This window comes from Corvus kubaryi, unplaced genomic scaffold (assembly GCF_017639235.1).
Source record: "Corvus kubaryi isolate FWS band 111438036 unplaced genomic scaffold, C.kubaryi_AGA036_p1.0 37392, whole genome shotgun sequence".
NCBI classification, from domain to species: Eukaryota; Metazoa; Chordata; class Aves; order Passeriformes; family Corvidae; genus Corvus; species Corvus kubaryi.
Window position 1 is genome coordinate 6308089 of NW_024581131.1, and position 27316 is coordinate 6335404.

Consider the following 27316-nt stretch of genomic DNA (forward strand, 5'->3'; position numbering starts at 1 on the left):
CTTAAAGTATGTTATTGTCAATGGGGATCCTGGCAATGTTGCTGCATGATAGCCAAGCAATTAATTTGGATCAAAAAGGTTGGAGGCTCTTACAAATATGAAAAGAGCAGAAAATTCCAAATCATCTCAGAACCTCTTAAAATACATCTACCATATATAGAAATGTTCATGTGCCTGTCAGGAGATCTGAAACCCTGCTCAGAGGAAACAGATACCAAGTTTCATGTCATGTATAAGGAGGTCTGTTCTGGATGGAATATGCTGTATTTATGACCTACCATCCAAAATCAAATCATTCTTCTGATTGCCATCATAGTTCCCACATAGACCACATATTTTCTCTTTATATGTTTCTTCCAGGTCCAACTACGAAAGAGGAAACACAGAGTTTAAAGGCTTTTCCCCACATCAGCAGCACTTGTTACAAAGTGATTCACAGCAGGAAAGCACAGTGGCAGAAGTTCTCATTCCCACTTTGTAAGCAGTCTCCTTTTCTGCTACAAATCTCTCATAAAACTTATCTGCAGACAGATTGAATTCAAATGGGAAGATAATCGTCCAGCAATTGTCGCTCCTACCCACTAAAGAGGTAACTGAAGCATGTTGAATACTGGACTAAGCCCTGGACTGGTGTCTCCCAGTATAGAGACACTGGTATACAGACATTTGGTACACCTTGCAGGGTACCGCAGCTCCTCTCTGGGCAGGTCGGATAACTGTGCTCTAATGCTGGATGCTAGAAAGAAGCAACTTCTGGTTAAGTTTTAGCCATATCTAATGGGTTTTCTAGTCCATAGGGTGACTGGAAAATTATATAGCTCTTCTAGGGGTGGGTCTGCCCAGCATTATTTGTTTTGCCCATACTTAGTGGAAGTAAACAGCCAGGTTAGCACACTATTGCCTTTCTAGATAAAACTATTGCACCTTATCACTCCTACATGCTTGGGGGACACTATTGGTGCCACTCAGGTCCACTAAAAAAAGGCAGTGCTTTTGCTACAGTTGTGTCCACTCTACAGTAATGTACAGGTACTGCCTCTAATACTTTATGTTTAATTAGTATACAGGAAGAGAGAAAGAAAATACTTCAATAAATCAGAATTCCAATATCACATGATTACTTCCTGATATTTTTTCTCTCTATTCACCTTTCACCCTCCCTCTATCTCTCTGAATGACAAAACATGACACACAACTTGCATTTAGTTAATTCTCTGATTGTGAAGGATAAGTGTTCACACAGAAAAGTGTAAATGCACTGTTGCAGAAGAGAATATTGTAAGGTACATGTTTAGAGGAGAATTCCCACATAGCATGGCTTTGGAATGAAAGAGGCCAAGATCTGAATTGGTCACAAAGATTAGTGTCCCACACAAGATGTGCACAAGACAGAGTAGCAAGAGCTGGCAGGCTGTGTTGCTGCTGCTGCCCCATGGAGCAGGGAACTAACTGCAGATGTATTATATCCAGGTTTTGTCACATAAAATTAGCTGGAAAGGCCATGGGGTTGTGCCTCCATGTCCCTGCCTCATTAAACTATTACCTAGCTTGGTATTTGTCTATCAGCTTATGGATAGAGTGATACCTCCCTCCCACAATTTCATATATCAACACAGTGCCTGCATCCAGCCCTGCTTTTCATCACTGATGAGATTCACCAGGAGGAAAATAACTAACTGGCTGTTCATACTAGGAGAGTGTCAGCCCAGTTCCACTTGAGTGTCAGGCCCAGCTTCGAAGTGACTTGGAAGTAAGTACAGGTGTCCTCAATCAGGATGCTCTTCAAGCTGAAAGGCATGGCAATCCTGGAAATTCGAGGGAACAAAACAGATTGCAGCGAAAAAAAGAGTGATGAAATCCTCACAAATATATAGGAAGGAAAACTAGAGTTAAAAGAAACTAAGACATGGGAACGCTCTTTGCAAGGTCAGCCTTCATCTACACAATGCGTTACATCGTCCACTGTGTCCTTTTACCAACCTTAACCCACAACACAACGTATTTTGTCTCTTGTCAATACTACATCAGCCACCTGACTGATAGAAAGCAGCCAAACCCAAGGACCTAAGCCAAAGGTTTATAAACAGCAAGATGCCAATATTGGAAAATGGCCCTCCACATGAGGACACTGCAGGTTATCATCATCCTTCCAGGACTTCTTTGACGGTTGGGATTCACAAACAGCTCTGTTGTTACTCATGTACTGATACAACTCAGACCTACATTACTTTTCCATCTTACCAAGACAATTACCATTCATTTTGCAACAGCCTAGAAACTTAGAAATTCAGAAAATGGCTAGAAGATAGGAGATTTCTTGCCCCTTTGATTTAGGAACAACATATGGGCTTTGGTGCTATAATTACATGGAGTGGTGCTATTTTATATTTGGTTGTTTCTAGAAGGCTGTCAAGACAGTCCATATGTTTGCAATTTTCTCTCCAAAAAGATTGTGAGGGGTTTTCCCAGAGTTGAAGGTTGCCTAGGCCCTTCATAATTATATGCTAGGAGCAGGACTCTGCACTTCTCATGAGGACTGCCCTTAACATCGTGCCCAACTTTCAGCTATTGTTGCATATGATTTTTACTTATGGAATATTTTTACCCTTCTCTTTGTAGTTTCCATTGTGGTTCATTTCGAATTGGAATTAAAGGTGTGGGGTTTGACTTTTAAAAATTCTGCCTTTTTTTGTAAGAAGATCCCAGGGCAAGTTGTGATCTGCAAAGCAGTGCAATTTTCTAGACTAATCTATCTGGAAACAGAGAACTATTCCTAAAAGAACCATCTGTTCCTGAACAGCAACATACAACAGTAGGGTTAGTACCACAGAAACAATGTTTTGAGAAAAAGAAAAACCACTGAGCTTCTACAAAATCGAAACTTTTTTATAAATAAAATGCTGGGGTTTAGGTACTTTCTTCCATCCCTCCCTCTCAAATCAAAGCGACATCAAGGAAACCTTAAAATACCTTCTGTTTTCATAGCATACACATTGCTCTCTGCTTAACTTGTTGGTGTTGGTCCCGGGGAGATGTAGTTTTGTTTAAATACTTCTTGCCTCCTCCACCACTACGAGGGGGACTCTTCACAATACCCTGTTCAAAGAGCTGTGAACACCTCATACACAGCCACTGCTTTCCAGCCAGACCACCCAACACATAGCGATAAAAATGCAGCACAAAACAACAGTACAGTCTTTACTCACTTCTTCCCATTCACTGTGATTCCTGTCTCCTTCACCTCCAGGACCACTCCATCAATGGTGACAGTGAAGTAGATCAGGAAGCTGCTCTTGGCACTGCGCCTGATCTGAATGTTAAAGTCCTGGTAGCTGTCATTGCAGTGCGAAGCGAAGATGTATGTGCAGGTTCCAGGAAAAGTAAACTTTACATGGTCAAATGTATGGAAGTGGAAATTCCCCCAGGTGGCACATTCACTCCTACTGACAGTAGAGACCTGGACTAAAGGAAAAATCATAGTAGGGGAGCTTAGAAATTCTCCCCATATGAGGCGCTTACCCTTTTGTGGTTGAAAAACATTAAAGGGGCAATTTTCAAAGGCAAAAATGATAACTCCTGGAAGATACAAGCCTGTGGGAAGAAGTTTCATCTCACTGAACTTTTGAAGTCCATGACTTTTGAAGTCCGGAGATACCTGCAATGTGAGCAGATTAGCCCAGTCTCCTTTGAAGTTAACAGTGAGAAGCAGAAGAGGTTCAGCTTTCTCATCTTACATATTTACCTAGCAAGAAGATGCTGAAAACCACAGGCATCGCTGTCTAGAAAGGCTGTGTCTATATTTATGCTGTAGACATATTTACACTGTAGATATCTAAAGTGAAGTGAGGAGAGCCCCATTCTGGATGTCTAAATCTCGTTTAACTCAGGCAAGACTTTGGTCCAAAGTCTTGTATTGAGTCCTATGCAGGAGAAATCACAGGTGGCATGACTTTACAGCAAAGTGGCAGCTGCTAGTCTCAGTGGTTGAGGCCGCTACCAGCTTCAGCTGTTGGCTAAGAGATACTTGGTTTTTCTTCTCAACCAAAACTCACTTTTTGTACCTCTGTCAAAGGTATAGATACATACTCTAAGTGCATATATGACATTACTTCAGAAAGCAGTTTTCACACCACTGAGCTTCACAAAGAAAACATGAATCACCTTGAATTAAATTACATACGCTTGCTACTAAATGCTTTTAACATTTCTTCTAGGCCCATCTGAAATAGTGACAAATGAAAATGGGAAAATTCTTTGTGTTGTTCAGGTAGCATGTTTCGGAATATCAACATAGCAACATCCACAACAGACCAAATCAAAACCAGTTATTAATTTATTCAGTGAACACTAAAATATTATTAAATATTCCTGCCTAAGAATCAGCAGGGGAGAACTGAGAAATTCAGATCCTTATGTTATAAATGTGCAGCCCAAACTCAAGTGCCCAGTAAGTCCTTGTAGAAACAGCTTTTTAAGGGGACTGCTACTTGTCATAGGTGGTTGCAGCACTGGAGTAGGGCAATTTAGCACTTTTCTACACAGTAGAGAGGGCAAGTGAGAAAGTTTGGCTATTATGGAAGTGAAATTGCTGGAATTACTCAGGCAGCAATAACTGGTACATCAACTGTTTGTGTATTAAGCAGTTGGGAAAAGCATAAGACATTAAAAATCAAACCAGGAGCTAGCAGTACAGCAGACTATAAAAAATGTGATTACTGCTAATTCAGCATTTCATACTGGTCAATCAAGCCTAGCTGGTGATATGGTAAGTACTTCTATGAAGAATATGTGTGAAATGTGTTGAAAAGGGTGTCACCATATTTTTGTTTGGGTTTTTTTTTTGGTGCAAACTGCATTCAGAGGGTCTCCTCATTAAGGTTAGTCACTTAGGATATAAAAGAGTTGATACACTACCTAGTAATGAAAGAAAAAAGTAAAATACTTAAATGGTTGACAATAAGGATTAAAATGTACAATGTTTAACAGTATCTGGCATGTCTACAGCCCTTACATGAATATGTTACACATTTTCATTTGTCAACTCTGTTTCTCACCTATGGAGAGCAATATGAAAGCGAGTAATGCAAGAATTAGATTCTTTTCTTACCTATCTGAACTGGTTCTTTGCCCTTGCAAAAACTCCAAATTAGGCAGAAGATCCAAAATGATCTCCTGGTTTTTATTTCCATCTTGCCATGAAGTCGTAACTTGAAAATCCTTTCAGGGAAGTGTTTTTTCTTGGCTTATAGGCAGATTTTTATAGTCCAGGAGTTTGGCATGAGAACAAAACATTGATGGCAGGGTCCCTGAAAGGTGGAGCTTCATTAAAATTTCTTTCAGCCATTCATTATTAGCACCCAGAAACCTCCTCTCTGTCAGACAGGACAGGTATCCAGTTCTTTCTTGCTTTATGGGGACAGAGAGCTGTCTGTTTCTAATTTCCTCTTTTGAAAATAGGTCCCCTCACCTTCCTCCTGTAGTTATTATTTCTTTGGCAGCAATAGTTTTTCTTTTTTATGACATCTGATTAGTTACAAGCAATCACTGACCTCTTTCAGAGTTTTTCTCTGTTTTGCACATCAGCAGAGTCCCCCAGCACAAGAAAATGTGTTTGTTCCCTCTACTAGCTTTAATGGCAACTTCTAAACAGAGCAAAAAGTATTATCAGGTCAAGGCATAATGCATGGCTTATTTAGAGCAAAATCTTTTGGCAGGAGGGCACTGTCCTTTAAGAAGTATATCCAAAATATCTTACAAAAAGAGGACAGATTTACTGCTTCAATAGACCAGGAAAAAAATCAAAAGTGCAAAAATTCTCACCTCAACTGTACAAATGGAATTTAATCACACCAGTCATGGGGAGTTAATTTATTCTTAATGCACACAGAGGTGGCGGATTCCCCAAACATTGTGCCCAAGGGAGCAGTGCCCAGGTCTCGTCACAGTGTAGACCACAGTTCATTCCTGCACCACCTAAATTATGCTGCTGCAAAAGGGTCCCTTGGTGTTCTCAAAGTACTTTAATACCCTACCATACCCATAAAAAAATCCAGTGGGCTCAGTCATGAGCTCCACAGTCCATTGTAGGACATCCTGTCAGAGATTTTGATTTCAGTAATTTTAGAGTCCCTTCTAGAGATTTACTTGCTTTGTTGACACAAACTGAGCTTGCATTTCTTTACCTCATCCGTGCTGTTGGGGAACTGCCCCTGAAAAGAGAGGAAGCTTCTCACCTAGTCCCAGCAAAGCAAACACGGATAACAGACATTCCCACACTTCTAGCTGCTCCTTTTGGGAATACACTAAAGCTAGAGTGATTGCCAGAAGTAAGTGGGCACAAATACAGTTTAAGGTGGACATAGGTTTCCCCCTTGTTGCAAGGCCTCAGGTCAAGCCTGCCCATGCACTGGGGAATATGAATGCCTTTTATCTGGTTGGTGGGCAGCAAGCAGGCCCTTGGGAACAGGGTCTTGCTCACTGCTTTACCAGACTTTGTGCTATTGCCAAAGTGGAGTGTCCCAAAGCTGGCCCACTGCTCCCTTCAGCTGCTGCCCTACACAGGTACAAGGTGCTTTGCAGAATTGCAGGTGACAGCATCTGCCAGGTGAAGATTTGCTGTTGCCCTTGCTCTAAAGAAAACCCTGCAGCAGCATGTGAGAGCATTGTGCAGGACATGAAACATGAGTTCGTGTTACCCCTTTGCCACTGTCCATGTCCCATTAATTCCATTGTCAGTCGCACTTGAGGCAGGGCACTACTGGAAGGTAAAGTCTGTTCTTGAAGCCCTGCCATTTTGGCCAGAATACAGAACCAACAGTCTTTATGGCACTGGTGATGGAAGTCATGGACTGCTGCTGCTTCTCCTTTTAATCACAACGCATCTTCCCTCCTGGTCTCTGTCCAAATCCAAAGTAATCTAGGAGAATATCTAGCAGATAAACCTAACCAGGAGAATATAACATTGGAGATATGAGGATGATCTGAAATTGAGTACAGTGCAATAGCAACACTCAGATTCAGCAGATTCTCATGATAATTTTCAAACTGAGTTCTTGTTCAGGCCACAGGACAGGGCTAATGGCAGTGTGGGGAAGGGCTGTGAAGCCCGGGAGGAAAAGCACATAGGTCAGTAGACCACAGATATAGACTAAGAAAGCTTAGTTGGACGTAAAAGTGGATAACTGAAAGATATTAATTTTCCAAAATCGAAGTTAGTGTCAAAATCCAAATGCAGAACTCCGCTGAGATAAAGTCAATGTTTTTTCAATCACTATCCTCTTCCTTTCCAATTCCCACCCAGGCAATCAAAGCAGCTATTTCATTCATTTTGGTATGAGAGTAGAAGGAAGAATCAGATTCTAGGAGTATGATTCCTAACTCTGGAGGAAAACCCCTTTATTCCCACTGAGCTGCACAAAAGCAGCAGGAACCATGTATTAACCACTTGCCAAAGATACCCTTCAGGTTGGACTAGTCCTTTGATGACATACTGATGTTGACCTCTGCAGCTTCCAGTCCTTCGTGTTCTACACATGGGGTGATTCAAGGGAATGCAAGGATGGGCAGAAGGAATGAGCTAAGGCATGATTTCCCCCTGTAAGCCCCACTTAGCACTCAGGGGCCTGGGAAGAACATGAACAGCACCTGTTAAAACTGTTCAAGGAAGAGAGAGAATAAAAAAAGATTCACTGAACCAACATCCACTTATGCTCTACTCAGCAGAGACAGTCGTATCAGTCATCTGGGATCCTCCCCTGAGAAAAGCAAGAGCAAAATTCTACTCAGAGAAACAGGAAACCCAGTGCTCTTGTTCTGTACCTAGCCATTTTCTTACCTCTGCTTGTCTGCTCTGTCATTTGTGCCATTCCTTTGCCATTTCTTGGGGAGGAGAGTTTCTGTCAATGACTAACCAGAGCTGCTGCTTCTGGCTTCTCCACAGATACTGCGGGCTACACTCCTTAGAAATCACTGGTTGCTTCAATCTTCTGCAATGATTTCAGGGCTATTGACAGGGGAAGGATGTTCGCATTCAAATGAAGTTTTTATATTCAAGCGTGGAAACACTGAGGTTTTCTGAAGAAATACATGGAAGCTTTCAGAAGGAAATGCAGACTGACAGGGAGCTTACAGACTGTGTTGATCACTTACCACTGAATCATTGCTATTGGCACGCAAGTTATAACTATTCCCCCTGCAGTGACATACTGGGATTAATAACTCTTCCCTTTATTGGACCCTGCAGGATAAGAGGCCTTCCCTCTTCTGCAGCTGTATTAGCAAGAAGAACAATTCCTCTTGGCCCCTTTACAGCCCATTTCATGGATCATTTGCCATTAAAGGGTATGTAATTTTAGTAAATACAATAGGTAAATATTAACTCAGCTTCTTTATCACCACTGACTCACCGAAGATAAGCCATCATGAAGCTGGTGTAATACACCAGTGACTCACAAAAGTACTTTTTTTGCTACAAACTTGGTAAAAGACACACTCGAATAGGAGGCATCTGGTGCATTAATGCCCTTCATAGCCAGCTACTGTACTGAAGTCTAGCAGTTGCATTTGTATCATATCCTTCAGTCAAAAGGTGATTCCATACATACTGTAAAGAGTTATGGCTATCCTGGGTCAGTCCAAGCACTGGGGAGGTTTAGCTTGGAAATCCTCTAACAATCCAGTTCATTTCAGGCAAAACTGGTACTGCTTCTTGAAATGAGTATCCACTATAAGATGGTGCTTTACAAGCACTGTCTGGATAATAACTCTAGAGAAATTATGTGTGCTTTGTAAAAAAAATAATGTTAGCTAGGAAAACATTACATTTGGTGTCAGGCACTTTGTGCCAATAATCCACATGATAAAAAACATCCGAAGTGAATTTGGCAAAATACTTTACAAAACTGGTAGTTATAACAATCACTTGTATATTCTAAATTGCCAGTAGAATTAAAGAACAACATGAATTATCCTTTCTAATCCTTTGCATGATATCATAGAATTTAGGAAAGTTACTTTAAAGATTTATTTGATCCATCAGATTTTTATCTACCACACAGTTTGAAACAGATGTCATTAAGCATAAGGTAGTCTGTAGCAAGTAGTGGGAAAGGAGGGAATGGATATCTGTCATTAATTGTCCATTAAAATACATGAAGAATGCCTTCAGTATTTTAATTTTGGTAGGAGGTGGTTGGATGTTTTCTTACATTTTGCCTTAGAATGGACAAAAAGCTCCTTAACCTCTCATCCTGCCATAGGGCTCCTTGACTTTTCATGAACAAATCAAGGAGATTAGTTATTCCTGTTTGCAAGGAATGAGTTCAGCTGCTCTTTTTTGTTTTTCTTTAAGAAGATGTAGATCTTTCAAAATCCATGTACAAGGAGTAATGACATGGCTGATTGGTGTTCGTGCACACAGGTCTCTTTGACCTATTGGCACTTCCTCACGTAAGAGAGACTCCTTGCATAGAAAATCATCTCATCAGGAGGTTGGGCCCTTGAGATTTTCTACTTGAAAGGTTTTTCTTTAAACAACCTTCCTGGTGGAAAAATATGGGGTAGCAGAACAAAGGGAAGCATATGAATTTTCTGCTTTAATAATTAGAATTTTATGGGGTTTTGGCTAGAGCAGATTCTACCTCTTTCTTAAAAAAGCAGTTTCTTATTTCCTAGGTGCCAAGATAATTCAGAAGAAACCACTGCGTGCTTAATACTGAAGTCTCTATAACCTTGAAATTACATGAAATTACATACCCAGTAACCATGTCCAGCAGGACTGAAGGTTACTGCAAGCCGAAAGAAAAGCTAAGACATGAGGCAGAGAACAAGTTAAGGTGGGAAGCTACGCAACATTAGCTGTGGCTGGGGGTTTTTTTTCTAAATTGGACTTAAACTGTGTCCCTGCTAATCCAGTCTAAAACTCTGTCAGACTATTTCTACTGGACTCCCGAGACTGAGATCCTTCCAGCATGAACTATTTATTAATATGAAAATATTTTGTGGTAGCAGCTAAGTTCTCTGTCATTCAAGTTTCAGAGATTGACCTGCCTTGAACAAAGTAGCCACTAAAACTAAAGCAGTTTTGTAGGTGGCTGAATACCAATTTTCTTCTAAATTTGAATGTTTACCCAGAGAGAGGAAAACCAAGGCAAAGGGGACAGTTTTCCCAGGCCTCTGCTTAGCATGTTGTGGAAGGTAGAATTAGCCACCCAAGAACTACCTGCCCTTACAGCTTGCTCAGACTCCCTGTATTTTTAAGGAGAACAATGGTCATACAGATTCCATAGATTCTGCCAAAAAAGGGCAAGAAGTGCTCAGCTACACTAGTCCAAAGGGACAGGCTATTGAAATTTAACTGCTGTGTCAGGTCACAGGCACTGTGTAAAGCCACATTCCTTGACCACTGTTCCTGTTGCCTTTTGTTACTGCTTAAAAGAAAACTGCATGGAGCACAGGTGCTCCTTCTCAGCACCAGCTCTGCCATACTTTCTCTCTGCTTGAGTTTTCTCAAAGCCTTGGGGTAATGAAAGCATCACAATGGTGGTTTTAAATGTTCTAGAGACTAGGCTGTGAAAAGAATTCAAGCATTTCACATAAGAAAGATGAAAAACTGGAACATTAAAAACATTTGAACATAACAGATTTTAGAAGGGTGACACTGAAAAAGAACTTACTGGCTTTTCCATATTAGTGATGGAAATAAGGCTTAGGTAGCCTGCTTGGACCTGTTTGGACCTTAGTCTGGGAGGTTGCCAGTTAAGAACACAGCTGTTTGTGGTAGCCTGAAAAGATTGAGTTAATTTTGCAAATTGGGCCCTGGAAGAGGGCTGCTCAACTTTAAGAACTTGTTTTGCCTTAAAACACCCCCATGCCCCTCAAAGCTTCTGCTGGGAGATGAAATTTCAGAATTTGTATATCAATGTTACAGTTATTTAAATGTATTTCAGTTTTTGTCAGACCTAAAATTCACAAGAATTTTCTTTCCTATGATCTCAGAGTTTTTAATTCTATTTCTGCCTTTTCCCGGTGTCTGAGTTTGCTTTTCTAGACAAGTGCAACAGTGTATAACAAGCACAGTAACTGCACGATTATTTACTTAGGGCTTTGCCTTTGCTGAAGTCCTTTCACTGGGGTTTATGTGCAGAGTTGCATGTGCTCAGTTCAGTGTAGTTTAGCAAAGTACACTCAAACGGTAAACATACTGAAAATTTTATCTTACCCTTCCTCTCCCACAACACAAAATAATACTATTATAGAACATAGATCAGAAAGCAAGGTAGTTATTAGATCAAAAACCCCTACCTTATATTATTTTTGGAAGAATTCTTCTTGGTTTGCATGTGGCTTTTTCCCTCTTTCTGAATCCCATCTGCCTCACCTCAGATAGCAGCAGTGATTTTTCCATATTCCTAACAAGTATTTTCCTTTCTGTCCCTAGTGTTCTCAAAACACTTGTCCAGTAATGCTTCATAAAACAACTGTGCTCACTTTATCAGCAAATCTTCCATTAACTCATTTTTGAATGTGGATGCGATTTCTCACTGTGTTGCTGAAGAGTCCCTGTGAACAACACTGAGTTTCCAGTGCATCTCCAGGTAACTACAAGGAAATAGTTTGAGATTTGAACTATCTTGGAGAAGAAGACTACAACTGGGAATGAAACCCATGTGTTCTTGGGCAGCAGGAGCTGGGACCTTGGGTTTTGGTGCCTTCAAAGGCTATTTGGTTGGAAGTCCTACTTGTCTTCCAAGAAGGCTTCCCCATTTTTCAAGGCAAAACTAGAACTGTTAAGTACTGGAAGAGGAAGAAAAAGAAACAAACCAAAAAGAAACTCCTTCCCACCCGTGAAAGTGGGAGGCTAGACAGAAAGTCTAGAGGAGATGAACACAGGACTCAGGCATGGAGACAAGATGTGGGCTCTTGTTACTGCTCCCTTTTTGCTACAGTCCAGGAGACAAGGCAATTCCTGGAGAGTAGAGTCATTCTTTGAGGACAGAGACAAGCCCATTCCTTTCCAGCACTAATATTCTTTATGAAGCTGCCAGGGTCCTGCCTGGAAGACAATGGGAGCAGAAGGTTCCACAATCTCCTGAGTCCCTAATGGGCTGACATCACCCTTTCAGAGAGGGTGATGAGAGATATTTCTTCAGTTTTTTCCTGGGTTTTCCAGAACTTGTGGCCTGCAGACCCAATAGCTCTTGCTTAAGGAACAAAATGCTTCCTGGGATGAGACAATACAGATCTCAATTTAATTCCAAGATTGTTGTGGAGGGGAGCAAAAGTGCTGCTCACTGCCACTACTACTCTTTGTAGGGATACACAGTTAAGGCTTCTTTCCTTTCTTTCTCTCCCAAGTACTATTGGTGGATTTCTCCACTGGAGAAAGTTTAATCTGTTTGATTTTGTCATCTAGTTCCACTGGAAACGCAGGTGCAAACTGAACCACAAAGTTCTGAGGTGACTAAGAGTGCAGAAAGGGGTGGAGGTTTGACATGTACAGTGTGACCTGTAACGGCCAAGCACTTGTAAGTAAGAGTTCTGTGACAGCGTGTGCTTGTGAACCTGCTTATGGGCAGCACTGACCCGGCACCAAAACTGAGAGGGCTGCCATAACCCAGAGCACTGTGACAAACAACACCTCATGGGTGCATGTAAATTTCTGTCAGGATAATTCCTGTCCACTGCTTACTAAGAGCATCTAAATGTCTGTGGGGAGAGATCAGCATTCATTCTTCTGAGATAAAACCCTCTACGTGATGAAACAGAAACTCCCTTTCAAGGCAGCTTGCTTTTTTGGTATGAAGTGACTTTACATTCTTAGCCATAGACTGCCCTGCAGTGGTGAAGGCGAAATCTGCAGCCTTACTGACTTTAATCCAGGATCTTTAAACTTTCTCATTAAAAAGTAGTTTGCCCATCACTAGAAGGGACAGAAGGCGCCTGTGCTACAGACCAAATGAAAATTAAATGAAGTAAGGAAGATTTTATATTTCAATGTAAATACAGTGTGCAGCAAAATGCCACTTCTGCCTAGTAATATTTTATCTCTTTTTCATAGGAAACAAGGCAGATTTGATCACACCATGTATCCATCTCTGGAATTTATTTGCTGACTTCAGCCAAATTTAACTGCAAAAATGAAAATCTCAAGGACAGTTTCAACAGATTTTGAGGAAAGCCGTTTTTGCAAAAGGCTCAAGGAAACATGGTTCCAGTGTCAGCACAGAAATTGTTGGATAACAAAGAATCCACAGAGGAGAGTGACTTTGTAAGTGACCTGGGAGAAAACTCTCAGTCACATCTTACAATGAACATAGAGATAGAAATCCTTAGAAACCCATAATAAAGCAGAAACTGGGCTTCATTAGTTCTGCAGCTTGCTCTGTAAACTGACAAAACTTCCTTCTTGTTAGATCAGCTACCTCTCCAGCTCCAGAGAAATCTGCTCTTCAATCATAGTATTGTAATGCTGAAAAAAATCGGGAGTTTCACTTTCTGAACATTCTTATCAGTCTTATAAAAAGGCAAAAATTTTATCTGCCTTTTAAGCTGCAGCACAATTGATAGGCTACTAGTAGCAAAAAATGGTGCCACCAATCCTTTAGGTAGCAAAGATGCCAGTATTGAGGTTGGCTATTGCCAATAAAGATTTCATTAATGGAGACAAAATAAAACCAAAAGCTTTTTTTTTCACTACAACAGGTGTGGTTTGCCCTCATTGTACTCTAGGATGATTCAAGAGAAATGAACATCTTCCAGTTACCTCCTTCAGCTCCCCTTACAATAAGATAAACAGGCACTCCTTTAGATATGTCCTTTGTTGTGAGACAAATTAATATCAAAAACGGCTATTGTTTTCCATTTTCTGCAGAGGAAGCCTAGGATTACTAGCTCAGTGATGGGCATCTGTTTTGCAAATGTTGGAATTTGGAGAGCTCTTACTACAGGAGTAATTATACATCCTGAAAGCACTGTGAGTGAACTTCACATGGCTGAGGAACTACAGTTTTAGTGAAAATACATAATTGTGATGAACTGAGACAGTTCTAACATGCAGAGCCCTGCTAAAATAACATCTGTTGCTGAACTAGAAGTTTCTCCAAGTCATCTGAATCATTGCATGATGATTATTCATTTTTGGCTTTGTTCTGGCAGACATCATCATCTTCTCTCCCACCTTACAGACTGGGTCTTCTGAACAGCACAATCTTATCAGTTTTTAAGGAGCCAGGAGTAGATATCCCAAAAATTTAGGAAATCACTTGACTTCCTATAACTTGTAAAAGAACTTTTCTTCTCTCTTCAAACTCAAACTCATCAAGAGAGTACAAGAATAAGTACAAAAGCCATACTTTTTGAAATGTGCTTTTAATCAGTCAGAGAAAATAAGCAGATTTGAAAAGGACCCAAGAGGCTGTGCACTTGGAAGAATACAAATTTGTGTTCTTATTTTGTGCACAAATAAATAGGGCACTGGTCAAATTATTCAGAGAACAAACAGGATACAGTTACTGGAAAAAGTAAAGTTCAAAAGTAGTCAAGGAAGTTAAGAATGGTTCATAGTCCTTTCAGTTAATGATGCCAGGGGTTTTTTGCCTTCATTTTGATGTTAAGCTGATGGCTCTCTTGATCCGGTTCAGAGTGCTCGCCTTGTCATTTTCTTCATTGTTCTGCAGCTCATTGAGTTTTGGGTTTCTGCATTCAGTGTCTTGACAGCTGCAGCTCTCCACGTAGATGTACTTATGTGACATTGAGTGCCCACCAGGGCATTTCAGTACCACGTGCTTCTCAGTGGTGCTTGTTTCTCTGCAGCAGGAGCAGCTGTGATCCATAGAATTGGCCTCAGCAGAATATCTGTTAACACCGAAAATGGCAACGTTACTCTGTGCCAGAAGCCAACAGGAGAGGGTGAAAGCAGGTACAGAACTCCTGTGAGAAGAGCCACAGCTGTGCCTAATGGAAGTGCTAAGCTCATCTGACAGAACAGTGATTAAAAAATGTATATCCCAATCAGGGCAGTGTTAAGAGGAAGGGGAAGCAGCAGCTCTTTCTGTTTCCATCTCACAGCAAAGTTTTTTTTGCAGCTTTGTGTTCATCAGCTTCCTAAGCACCTTTCCTAAGCTGAAGAACCTGTCAGTATCAGGCCATAAACTGTGACAAGATCCATCTTTTTCTTGTATTTGTGTGTAGAAGCAACCACAGCAAGACCCTAAGATGATCAGGAATTTCAAACTACTAATAAACTCCCTAGATAATCAGAGTTCCATGTGATACTAAAGATCAGTTTTCATCCATGTAAGGTGCACTGTGGCAGACTCAGTGATAGGCAGTAAGTGACAGTTTCTTTGGTGAGCTAGAGTTGTGTTTTTCCAGTGTTTTAGTAGCTCACTACCAAGTGTCCTACTAACCACTTCCTTATAGCCACTTTTTTGTATATTCTCTCATTTCAGAGAAAAATGTACAATCAAAATACTAACACCATACATAAAGCATTCATTTTCTCATTTCTTTACTGTATAAAAATCATGTATGTTTGAATCTTCCTTTAAAAAGAAGTGTATGTGCATTTCATTTTAGATGTTAACTTTTGAGAAGCAGCTTTTCCACTTAAAATCTTGAAGTCTGGCTGCTCTCTGGGCTCATTCCCATTACAGGAAATAATCCATGTTCTTCTGTGATGATTCCTAGCCAAGGTGGTCTGACACAAAACCAGCTCTTAATGGACGAATAGGCCTTATCACAGCTGTCTGAATCCCTAGGCAATTTAATACACTTTTCTGCTTTGTATTAAGACAAATCAACCAGTCAGTCACAGATTCCATGACTTTATGTCCGTGATTTGGGGAGCAGATAGTTCCAGGTCTTCTACCATTCTGTAGTCTACCTATTTATTGTTCCTTTTATATAAACAAGCTCAGTGCCACCAGGACTTAAATCTCATTGTCTTGTGAGTTTACTTACAGCGAGAAGGTTCCACATGTTCCTTCACATTCCGACAACTCAACTCTGTCCACGGAGCGGCAGCCTTTGTAGATGATAAAGTCTTTTCTCTGGCGCACAGAGCACGGTGTTTGGCTGTCCACAGGGGCACCTACACGGAAAGAGCAGAAAATTCTTTCAGTGAAATAGCTCCAGAAGTCCCTCACACCTCAGAATTCCCTGGGCTTCCCTAGCGCACTGAAAGAATTGCCTTAAGTGGTCTTTCTGCTTCACTTGAAACTTCTCCAGAGTGATCAGACAGTGAAGGCTTGGAATGACAAATATAAATTAAAAAGTATCTATTTAAATACAAATATATCTGGAAAATGCGTTGATTTAAGAAGACAATTCATTCTCTGTATTGTTGATTCAGATACACTGGCATACTTACAGGTTTTGCAACAACCGTTAGGTAAGAATGAAATAGTTCCCTGAAAGAGAAAAGAAACAGAAAAAAATTACATTATTTTATTTTTCTATGTTAAATAGGCATTAAGGTCAAAAACTGAGGAGAGCAGTTCCTCAGTGGCTGGAAATAACCTGTGAAAAGTGTAGCATTGATCTAAATAAGCAAAGAAAACAGTCTCTTCCTGATTTGAAATCTATCAGTTTACAAAGGATTGTGAAAATAAAAACAATTCTTTGAAGGAAGTCTACAGTTAACATCATGCAACTTTTCCTCAGAAACAATTCCAACAAATGCTTTCTGAGTCCTCTGTATTTGAATGGGGACTGTGCATGGTGTTACTGGTGGCCTACTGACTGAACAGCTTGTGTTTCTGTAACATTCAAGGAAACTGCTTCTTGCTGAGACAGGACCCCAAACAAAGCAGTTAGCAAAGATTCAGTATCTTGGTGCTGACCAGTATTTTGGCTACTGAGAGACAGCTATGACTTATAAGCCTTGAATTGTCACCCAGGTATCTTATTTTATACACTCTATAGGGCTGTGCATGGATGCATCTGGAACTTTCACCCCTAGGACTGAGAAAATATCATGAAAGGTTATCAGAGCTAAATTTTACTTTTGTTGTTAGTTAGATGGCTGAACTAAACTGAAGTAATCTATGTATCAAGTAGAGAGTGAATTTTCCATTTTTACTTACAGGTTTGCAGCTCTCCTCATTGAATGCTGGACAGGTAATCTCAGATGTGGAAGCGATAAGCTGGTTGTGGACATCTACACAGCTATAAATGGTGCAGTTGTTGCGAGGATCATTTTTAAAGTCTCCAGGCTGCAAGTGAAATGCAAAGCATAGTAAAGAAAGCTGAAGGGAGCTCAGACAGAAATTTTCTTGCCCTCTGATAATGACTTTCATCTTGTTTACCAGTCAATTATTTTTAGGTTAACAGCCACTTGAGATACAGATCATGACATGGATTGCAATATGCCATACATGGGGAAAATCTTCACTTTTACATGGGATTTTCCTTGAGAAAGAAAAATGTCTCTAAAGTACATAGCGTACTTTAACAAAATCATCCATGCCCATGGATTTTGCCTTCAAAAAGCTAGACTGTTTTACGATAATTAAGAACAACCCTAAATCTTCATCCTACAAGAGCAACAGAATTGTTTCATATGCAGGCTTTAATAGTGTTTTTCAGCATACAGAAATAAAATGACATAGAAAAGCTTCCAGACACTGGAAGAAAACCCCTTCCAATGGTATTGGATTTCTCATTCCAAGATGGGCCTTCCAGATAATTTTATTTCATTATACCTACCTTCAGGTCAAAAAATTGTAGCTAGGTTTTGCTTTAGATGAGATTTTGATCTTTCAGGTGGAAACTTACACTAAAGCCTTGTCTCTGGCAAGGAGATGTTCCCTTTCTGAAAGAGGGAACTTTACAGATTTGGTGGAGACATAAGACATAGAGCATACTTACACTCAAGATGAGTTCAGAATTGTCTGCTGTGTGTATAATGCACTTGGTCTGCACACATTTTCCACAGCATTCACCTTTCACTGGTTTAAGTTCATAGCCCTAGAAATTAAAATTAGTTAAAAACAAGGCACGATGATAGATGAATTTTTGAGAAATAAATGAGAACATACTAATCCATTAATTGATTACACTTCAAAGTGCACTCTAGATTTGTGGCTTTCTATGTTCCAAACCAACAGAAGACAAGTAATAAAAGCAGGTTATAAATGGAATAAATTAATGCACTACAATAAATATGCATAATAATTAAATACCACTCCACAACATGGTCTACAGAAATTTCCCAGCTAATCCTGCCATTGTGAACTGAATGCTTTCAGTAACACAGTCAATCTCAGGCAGTAGATTGCTCAAAGAACAGTTGATATCAATGCTGGAGTTGGTCTCTGGGTTTCAACTCCCTGTCCTTTGCTTAATACCACTCATTGATCAAACAGATTTTCACATATATGGGTATTTTGGGGTCTTTTGTTTCTTTAAGCTTGCCACTTACTGGTTGACAGTATGTGTTGCAGGGGACATGTTCACAGGAGATGATATTCAGTTGAGTGCTGATGTTAACATCATTTGTGCAGAAGCAATTCTGACACTTGTCAACAAAGACTGAGGAGTTGGGCTACAAATTTTAAGGAAAAGAATCACATATTAAGGAGATAGTATGTGTTTGACAGACATCTATTAATTTTTTAAAAATCTATAAATCTAGCAATGGAAAAAGAAAAAATCATAAAGACAACTGGATAGCTATTTGCCTAGCCATTTATGGAGACAACATTTTAAATACCGAATGTATGTCTTTACTGAAGTCCTGTATAGCAATGAGAAACTCTGATATTAAAAGAACAGGTACAATTACTAGACCCAAGAGAATTTATTAGAAATCTAGGTTTGGTTAGAATAATACTTACTTACATATCTTTTAATTTTTGAAAACAGGGTCTTAAAACTGCAGTAATGTGCTGACAGTAAATGTGGACTGACTTTTTTAAATGCCAGAACACTTAACCCAAATTCCTCTCTGATACTGACATACATGCAGCCCTTCAATTTCTTTCCTACACAGGAAACTTCAGAAAAGATTTAGGCTTTGTGAAATTGATAAACTCCTGACAGAAATTAGACAATTTCTAAAATACTGATTTTACTGGATAAACTTCTTCATAGCACTTCTGATCAAGTATACTAACTGGTCTTTAAAGCATTTTTAGAAGACTATTGAAACAGAAACTTACCAAGAACTCAGCATTCCCGTGTACGCAAACCCCCTTGGGAACTGTTAATAAGCAAGGAATTAGATATTTAGACAGGAAAAAAGAATAAAAAATGTCTTTATCCCACTCTAACCAAACTAATTTCTTCCACAATGAATCACAATTCATATGATTACTCCCCAGTTCTGGTAGCAGACAGGACATGTATAAATTATAAAAATTAACGCTGCATGTGCAAAAAGGGACGAAGATTCATCCCAGTATGTGCAGTCCAGTTCATAACCAAGAATGTCCACTTAACAGATACAAGTACTTACTTGTTTCAGTTACCAAGAACTGTAAATCTGTCTTCTACTGGAGATGCTTCTAGGGACTTTTTGCTAGATTAAGCTGAGATCAGCATCCCAGTTAATTCTGTAGCTGTTCTTACGTGTAATTATAATCAGGAAAATTGAACTTGAGCCACCTGAGCTATATCCCATTTCCTAGCTGTCATAACTGTATCACTAATAACCAATTTTAATAGTAATGAATTTGTAGAATCTGACTGTGTTTAATACCTCTTTCCATAGGCTATTGCATACAGTCTTATTAAGTGTCATGCTAAATTATGTAATAAATATAAGGCTAATAATTGTAATGTATTTCCAAGGGACTTACCACATTGGTACACAGGACAGCACTGACCACTGGGAATATAAGAATGAACTTCAAATCCCAGTGAGCACTTGGGGGCTTTAGCTGTGCAGAAGCTTGTATTGCATTCTAAGAAAAAAAAAAAGAAAAAAAATAAGCCAGAAAGTACACTAAATCACAGCTAGTAGAAATAAGCACCTATCAAAGCATTTAGGATGAACTTTCCATTGCTAGGAAACAGTCCAGATTCTCTTCAAAGAAACAAACTGCAGATAGGAAACACATTTTTTCTTTGTAAATCCAGGCACTGGATATGGGGTACTGTATTAATTTATTAATTTTTTTCTACTGTGCAATTATCCTGTGTTAATAAAGTATCACCATTATATGCATCTCTCCAGGATTTTAGGCAATTGCTGGAAAATAAAAATTGACAGAGAATTCAATAATCTATCTGCATTTTGCTTAAATAAAATGTGGCCCTGAACTCAGAACTATAGCTTGAGTTATGTTGAGTGCCATAACTGTAAATTCAGTTATACTGAATCATTGCAATATTAAAATGTATTTTCCCTAGCACTGGGACAGTTGATTTTAAAAAGCATGAGGAAAGATACTATTTTGTGACTTCCTGCAGATCTCTGGTACTAAGGTAGTGCAGTCTCTTTTCCTTTCTATTTCCAAGAGGTATAGAAAGACTAGAAACAAAAGTATAAACTCACTGCAAGTGAAAAGAGGGCAGCAGGGGTCTTTAGGATTGACTTCCTGGATCTCATAGAAGCCTTCTCCATCACAAGTGACCTTCTTTTGGTCACATTCATGAGGCTCACATACAATGCCATGTTCACCTTCCAGGCAAATACAGTCCTGACAGTCCATTGTAAACCTTTCTCCAAACTGTCATTGAAAAACAATAAAATGAGTGATTTCATGGTAACCAATTAAAAGGAACAGGAGTAAAATCAGGAGCACAAAGTTGGGAGATGACAAAACAAGATCGCACCGTGGAGACCACTCTCCTCTCCCCACCCAAGCTTCTACTTGAAATACAAAAGCATACAGCATCATACCTCTCTCGGTATCATATCCACTCCAACACAGCCTGGGAAAATACAAAAAAAATTTCCATTACCAGTCACATAACAGGAGGCATCTCTACTATACATCGTATGAGCACTGCATACAGTCAAATCTACGTTGCATAAACAAGAAGGAAACAACGAAGAGGAAACAAACATACATCCAAGGGAAGCAGTAAAACTCACCACAGGTTTTCACGCAGACATCCACACCGGAGTCATACAGCATGGTTCCATTAGGACAGAAACAGCCTTCTGCTTGTTTAGTTGATGTGTCATTCTGTCCTCTGTGAGACAAAATGTTCAGAGGAACACCATTAACCTCATAGGCACATACAGCAGGATTATGCTAAATAACCTTTCACTGAAAATACAGTGGCAAGTGATCTGCTCATTCGTGATTGGGGATTGTCGGTGTTTGTGTTTGATAAAGCCAAACACCAGAAACAGTTCAGGCACACAGATTTAAGATCAACAGAATAGTGCTAATAAATTTGACAGTCAGTTTAAGACATGAGAGGAGGTTGATTTTGCTCATTCACCTGAGCATTAGATATGACTGAACAGTTGTACAAGCTATAACTAACTGTGAAGGAATTTTTTACCTTGATTTGCAGGTCATCTCTTTAATAGGACCACATGCTCTGTACTCTTTACCTGGGGGACATTCATGAGCTGAAATGGACAAACAAAAAGGAGGAACAGCTCAGTGACAATATCATATAAAAGCCCCATGGCCTTATGCTAAGAACTTAAACACTGGTTGCTCCTTTTCCTATGTATCTATGGCAATCTTGAGAAGCAAAGAGAAAAAAATCCCAGATATCTGAGTCATGTCTCTAACTGGAATAATTTTGTGCAATTTAGCCATATAGTACTGTAGTTTACACTGAGGTGATAAAGCCAAGAGTCTACATCTTGATTACAATTTTTTCCCATTATTTCAGTCTCTTTTGCACAAGTTCTCAAAGGGGAATGTGTTCCTACCCTTTGTGCTCTTACTACAGATGAAAACTAATGCACCAAATAGAGAGTGATCTGCTGATGCCTGCAAAGCACAGAACTGCCTACATACAAAAAAGTATGTACTGATACAGATGTTTCTGGCACAGTCAATACATGTATATTTTTGCAGGTCCATTTAACATTTCCATGGTTAAAAATGTTACCTGCAAAATTACTTAAGGAAACCAGCTGGTGTGATTTGTTGGTGTCTTCATTACTCTGAAAGCAGTATGACATTATTGCTGAAACAGTTCCACGTGATCTTCATTAACATTTCAAGAAGAATGGCCAGATACTTACAGCATACACCGTTGGTGTGCTTTCTCCAGTCAATGCATGCACCTTGATCAGCACAGGTGGCAGCATAGATCTGCAGACTTGAGCATTCCAGGTCTAGGTTGGGAAGTACACAGCTATCAAAAACACACGCTGCATAGTACTTGTCAGGCTGGACAAGTGCATGGCACGGCTCGAACACACTAGAAACAGAAATATTTATCATTATTAGTTACTGAATGATCCATACATTTTTCAATGTGCTTAACACGTTATGATATGGCAACAGTGGATGTGGGAGATTAAGAACACGTGGATGTGGACTATTGATGAGAGATTTGTGCTAAGAGCACTTATCCAGATTGTAATCTTTCAACATATCTTAAAGTATTCTTCCTTCACCTACAAAACACTTAGACATCAACATTTTGAGTCCAGGAGCTGTATATTATTGGGTGCAACCATGTGTTATCCCTTTAAAGAGATTTTGATTTTTTTTCTTTTTCAGTTCTGACATGGTGTTCTAAAAAGTAAGATCTCTGTTTTCAGTTGGACTCTGTTTTCTGCTAAGTAAACGTGGGAAAAGGCAAGAACATGAAACAGGGGAGAGCAGAGAGTGTAGAAGAACGTGGGAACATAAACAAAGGTTAATGTGGCAACCAGAGGGTTGAAAGAAACTGTCAGCAAAAAATAAAAACCAGGAAAAGTAAAAGAGTGGAAGCAACCATAGAGATACAAGAAAAGGAGCAATAGTTAGAAAAACTTTTCACTGATGAATTAATCCTAAAATTTCCATTTAAATCAAAGACCAAAGGCTTGCAAAACCAAGAGGAATGTTACCTTCCCAAAAGAAGTTCGCAGATGGAAGATTCTTTGCAAGGCTGTGTTGGTGTTGTGCTAGGTGAACCTGTAGGAACTAGGCCTGGAGAGCACTGTGGTTTGGAAGGATCAACAACTTGCCAATGATCTGCCATGATTTCACAGTTTTCTGCAATGTTTCCATCTGGCAACATGCAGTCATCTGCGGTGTTGTTATTACAAGTACCTAAGGGTGGTAAGGTGAGAAAGAATTCACTCACAGATTTGCTAGGAAATTCCATTAATCTTTGCAGCAGGGCTGTCATCGTGGTTTTCTGAGAGTCCAAAAATTAGAAGAGTAAGCCTTACCACACTGTCCCTGGGTGTTGTTGCCAAACAGACTGTAGGGCATTCTGATAGAAAAGGACAAGCCGTTGTAAGTCACATTCATTTTCAGCTCAGGAATTTCCACAACACGATTTATGCCTGACTCATAGATGCTCACACCAAACTTCTTGTAAGGCAAAGCCACAAGCTGGTTGTTTACCGTCACCTAATAAATAAAGAAAAATAGAAAAGAGGCATATGTTTAGTTTGACTTTTCAAAACAGTTGACTGTTCCTTTGCTTTGCAGAGAGAATGCAAAGGTAAATAATATCCTTTTAATTTGTAACAAGTGTTCCTGTGTTTCCTTTGTTACTGGAAAGTCAAACTTTTCTTCTCTGAGCCACAGAAAACCTATCAACCTCGGACAAATGAGGCTGAAAATTCAAGGTTTAAACCAGATAAATCCTAACATTCAGCAGACTTATTAGAGTGACTATGGCATCAAGGACTCCTCATGAAAGTGGAATATAAAATTCTCTTAAATTCTTATGGTATAACGTTTTAGGCACAAAGGGAACATTTTCTTGGCATAAAGAGAACATGCTTGTAGGAAAATTAAATAAAAGAAATAAGACTGAAACTGTATTATTTACTTAAGTACAGTAGCCACGATATACCTGTGAAACTAACACTACTACTTATACTCAGCAATGGGAGATTTCTTTGCTTTAGAGAAAAAAAAGAGATCTAAATGTTGTAAATTTTCAACAATATGTTGCAACCTAACTTGTAATGTTCTCACACAGTAATGTACAAAAATAAACCAAACAAACAGCACAAAGCTATAAAAAGCCCCAAACACTTCTCACCAATTTTGAAGCCCAAAACCTGTGACATCACATTTATTAATGGAATACACATATAGGTGTCTTATTCTGAAAAATTAAAAAGGCCACACAAGTCAAAGCTACTAATGGTACTTTTAAAAAATGCTTCAGGCCAGCACTTTATTGTTATGTCTACCTTACATTATCTCCTCCCATTCCACACTGTTCTCCTTTGTTACATTAATGTTAATTATAAATTAACTTATTTTATATCCTTGCCTCTTAGCAATTTGTCCACATTTGTGTATTTAGGAGAGATCTACAAAGATTTGAGATTAAAAAGACAAGAAGTCGTAGAATTTTTCCCCCATATTCAGAGTCAAAAAATGCTTTGCAGTAGTTCTTTGAAGTCCTTCGAAGCAGTCCAATTTTATAATCTAAACTGTTACTGAATCTAAAAGACAGATTAATTTTTTCCCCAAACTTTGTGAATATAATTATCCTGTTGATGCAGTATTAATATCTGAATCAAGAAATCAATGGTAACATTCTCTAGTACCTCTACTTGTAGAGTATTTGGTTGTGCTGTTCTCAGCCTCACTTCCTGAGTCTCGTGTCTCACGATGAGTGTTCGAGGACAGGACACTACATCCCGTGCATCACAATAGTAGTTATCAATGTAGACACCAAAGTTGTCAACTTTCTTATTGATCTCTTCCACAAGGACATATGTACAATTCCCTTGAAAGCTGTAGTATAATCCATCAAAAGTCATGTAATGGGGATCTCCCCAGCCAGTGCAGTAGCCTAAAAAAACATACAGCTAAGTTAGGCTCTTATGGCAACATATCAAATCATACCAGACTACAAGCAAAATCTGTAGGTATGGGAAACATCTCACTGAACTTTGGGCATTTTAATTTTAATGAAGTGCATATGTGAATGCATGAGCTCATTAGCTAGAAGTCATCAATAAAAACCACTTCCACTTTCAATGCACAGTTCATCTGACATTAATGGCAGACAGCTGAGAATAAGATTAACTGTACCATAGATATATCTTTACCAATCATCTGAACAAAGAATATATACAGGCTTCTAGCCTATAGATGTCTCCATCCGGACATTTAAATCCTACTTTGGGAGACCAATTTACTCTATTAACACATCAGTTATGTAGAGATAATGGCAACTTAACCAAATCCCTCAATTAGCTAAAAAGAATCAGCAAAGCATTCTAAACTAACCAACACTAGAAGACTGGGTCACAGTCTTCTGCACGATACTTGTTCCCTGATAAATATTATTGGTCTTGACAGTAGTATTGTTCCCTCAGGAGATTAAATATTCAACAAAATATATACTTACAATCACACTCCCAGTGCCAACAGCATCCATCCTCATCAATGACTGGCACAGGAGAAAGTCCATTGGCGCATGTGGGTTTTGGAGGTGGATTGCAGATTACTGGAATCACCTGGACAACGTTGTCTTCTACACATATTGCCTTAATGCATTCACAGAGCCACCATGAGTCACCTTCCTGTGTTTGAAAAGAGAGGAGAAGGGAGGAGACAGAGACAAACCTTAGGAAGCAATGAGACTAACAACAGTTATGCCTGAATATCTTCTGCCAGTTTTTAAAATGCCGTATGTTTATTGACAATTCTTTCCCCACCAGAAATCTGAAAATAGGATGGAAGTGCATCAGTCAGCACTATCTGGATCTGCAAGATGAGCTAGGAAAACTGAGAGCTGCTAAGTGAAAAGCATTGCTTACAAAAGTCGAGCCAGTAAACTGATATGGGAATCACCTTTTCTATTTTCAGCTGTCTAAAACTGAGATGTCTGATCTAATCTCATCACCTAGACACCCTCTCTAATCAACAGTGAAAGATGCTGATCAATATGAATGGCCAATATATGATCAATTCCCTCCCATGAATGCCTAGAACAGATTAACAGCTAAAGCTACAGTGAACACCAACTGTTCAGGGAGAAATGTCCAAGGTGATTACGTGTATACATTGTGATTGTATGCATTTTTTTATATCTTCTACCAGTTTTTCAGCCATGAATGATTTTTATTCCTGCAGACCTACTGAGCAAGTTGGTAGGCATCTGAGCTGTGAGGAGGCTTTAGAAATGTACAGAACACTAACTTGTCTGTGTCAGAGGTGGAGGGTTCAAAAAAAAAAAAAGAACTCTGAGTCAAATTTCACAAGCATTTAAATGCAGTGATCTGTTTCACAGTCCTCTCCTGAAACCAGACTGTGAACAAGCATGACTCATTCCAAACTCAGACAAATGCAGCCCTGTGGATTTTTGTTGGGCTGCAGTGTAAACACACAAACTTTTACCCACTCTGGACTTATTCAAAAGCAGAAATAGAAAAGACAGCTTAGCACCACTTAGGTCTTGGTTTCCTCTTCATCAGAGCTATACTACAATAAAGACAAAAACTGAATTGTGATCTAGCTCCTTGCAGAAAGCTCTTTAAAAGCTATCCTTGAAGAGCTAATAGCAGTATATAAGCTATCAACCCAAATATCACTGAAGTCCTGCTGATACCCAAGAAAACTAAAGAAATAGAACAGACTGATACTTCCTTTCCTTTCCACATTAATGCCTACTCTGTATCTTACTAACATTGAAGTTATGCGTCTAGTCTCCATCCAAAGCAGAATGAAAGCACAAAATCTACTCACCTCATAAGATTCATTAGGGAAAATAGTACAAGTTTTTTTAGGAGTGGTTGGTATTAGACCTGTAGTTGAACTTGAGCCATTAACTGGAGGAGTTGCACTGTGTGTAGAACTTCCTGTAGCGGTGACTGCAGTTGATGTTGCAGTAGGCCCAGATGTAGTAGTTGAGCCAGGGGGAAGGGGTTTGAAGGTGGTGGAGGTGGTGGTTGCATTGATTGTGATAAAACTGCTAGAGGTGGTTCCTGAAGTGGTGGTAAAGCTTTCTGTTTGAGTAGTACCAGAGGTGGTGGTGAACACAGGGCTGGTTGATACAGATGGCAGAGATACAGTAGAGCTGGCCGTAGACTCTAGAGAGGATGGTCCTGAAGTTGTGGTGCTAGTGACAGCAGGTGATGTTGTTGGAGTAGTAACAGTTGCAGAGGTTGTCATTGGGGTACTTATTTCTGTTCCTACTGTGGTGGTGTGGGGAGTGGACACTGAGGGTGTGGGGCCTGAAGTGGTGGTCTTGGTGGTCGATCCTGTTC

General features: G+C 39.5%; 2 protein-coding genes across 2 annotated transcripts in view; both read right to left on the reverse strand.

Annotated features, from left to right (window-relative positions):
* LOC121669593 (mucin-5B) overlaps positions 1-8155 on the reverse strand; it is a 44705-nt gene extending 36550 nt beyond the window's left edge. Inside the window, exons 1-5 of the mRNA XM_042038721.1 lie at positions 7835-8155; positions 5108-5306; positions 3207-3462; positions 1691-1805; positions 279-366 (exon numbers count right to left, since the gene is read on the reverse strand). Of these exons, the coding sequence (XP_041894655.1) occupies positions 279-366; positions 1691-1805; positions 3207-3462; positions 5108-5189 (541 nt within the window). The 5' untranslated portion in view covers positions 5190-5306; positions 7835-8155. The remainder of the gene's footprint in view (positions 1-278; positions 367-1690; positions 1806-3206; positions 3463-5107; positions 5307-7834) is intronic.
* Positions 8156-14350: 6195 nt separating this feature from the next.
* MUC2 (mucin 2, oligomeric mucus/gel-forming) overlaps positions 14351-27316 on the reverse strand; it is a 61125-nt gene continuing 48159 nt past the window's right edge. Inside the window, 18 exon segments of the mRNA XM_042038869.1 lie at positions 14351-14853; positions 15961-16090; positions 16370-16409; positions 17085-17213; positions 17869-17967; positions 18422-18544; positions 19161-19201; positions 19800-19904; positions 20498-20672; positions 20846-20877; positions 21041-21141; positions 21460-21529; positions 22160-22338; positions 22976-23180; positions 23303-23486; positions 24647-24894; positions 25456-25630; positions 26796-27316. The exon segment at positions 26796-27316 is cut by the window's right edge and continues 4 nt beyond it. Coding sequence (XP_041894803.1) covers positions 14598-14853; positions 15961-16090; positions 16370-16409; positions 17085-17213; positions 17869-17967; positions 18422-18544; positions 19161-19201; positions 19800-19904; positions 20498-20672; positions 20846-20877; positions 21041-21141; positions 21460-21529; positions 22160-22338; positions 22976-23180; positions 23303-23486; positions 24647-24894; positions 25456-25630; positions 26796-27316 — 2813 coding nt within the window. The 3' untranslated portion in view covers positions 14351-14597.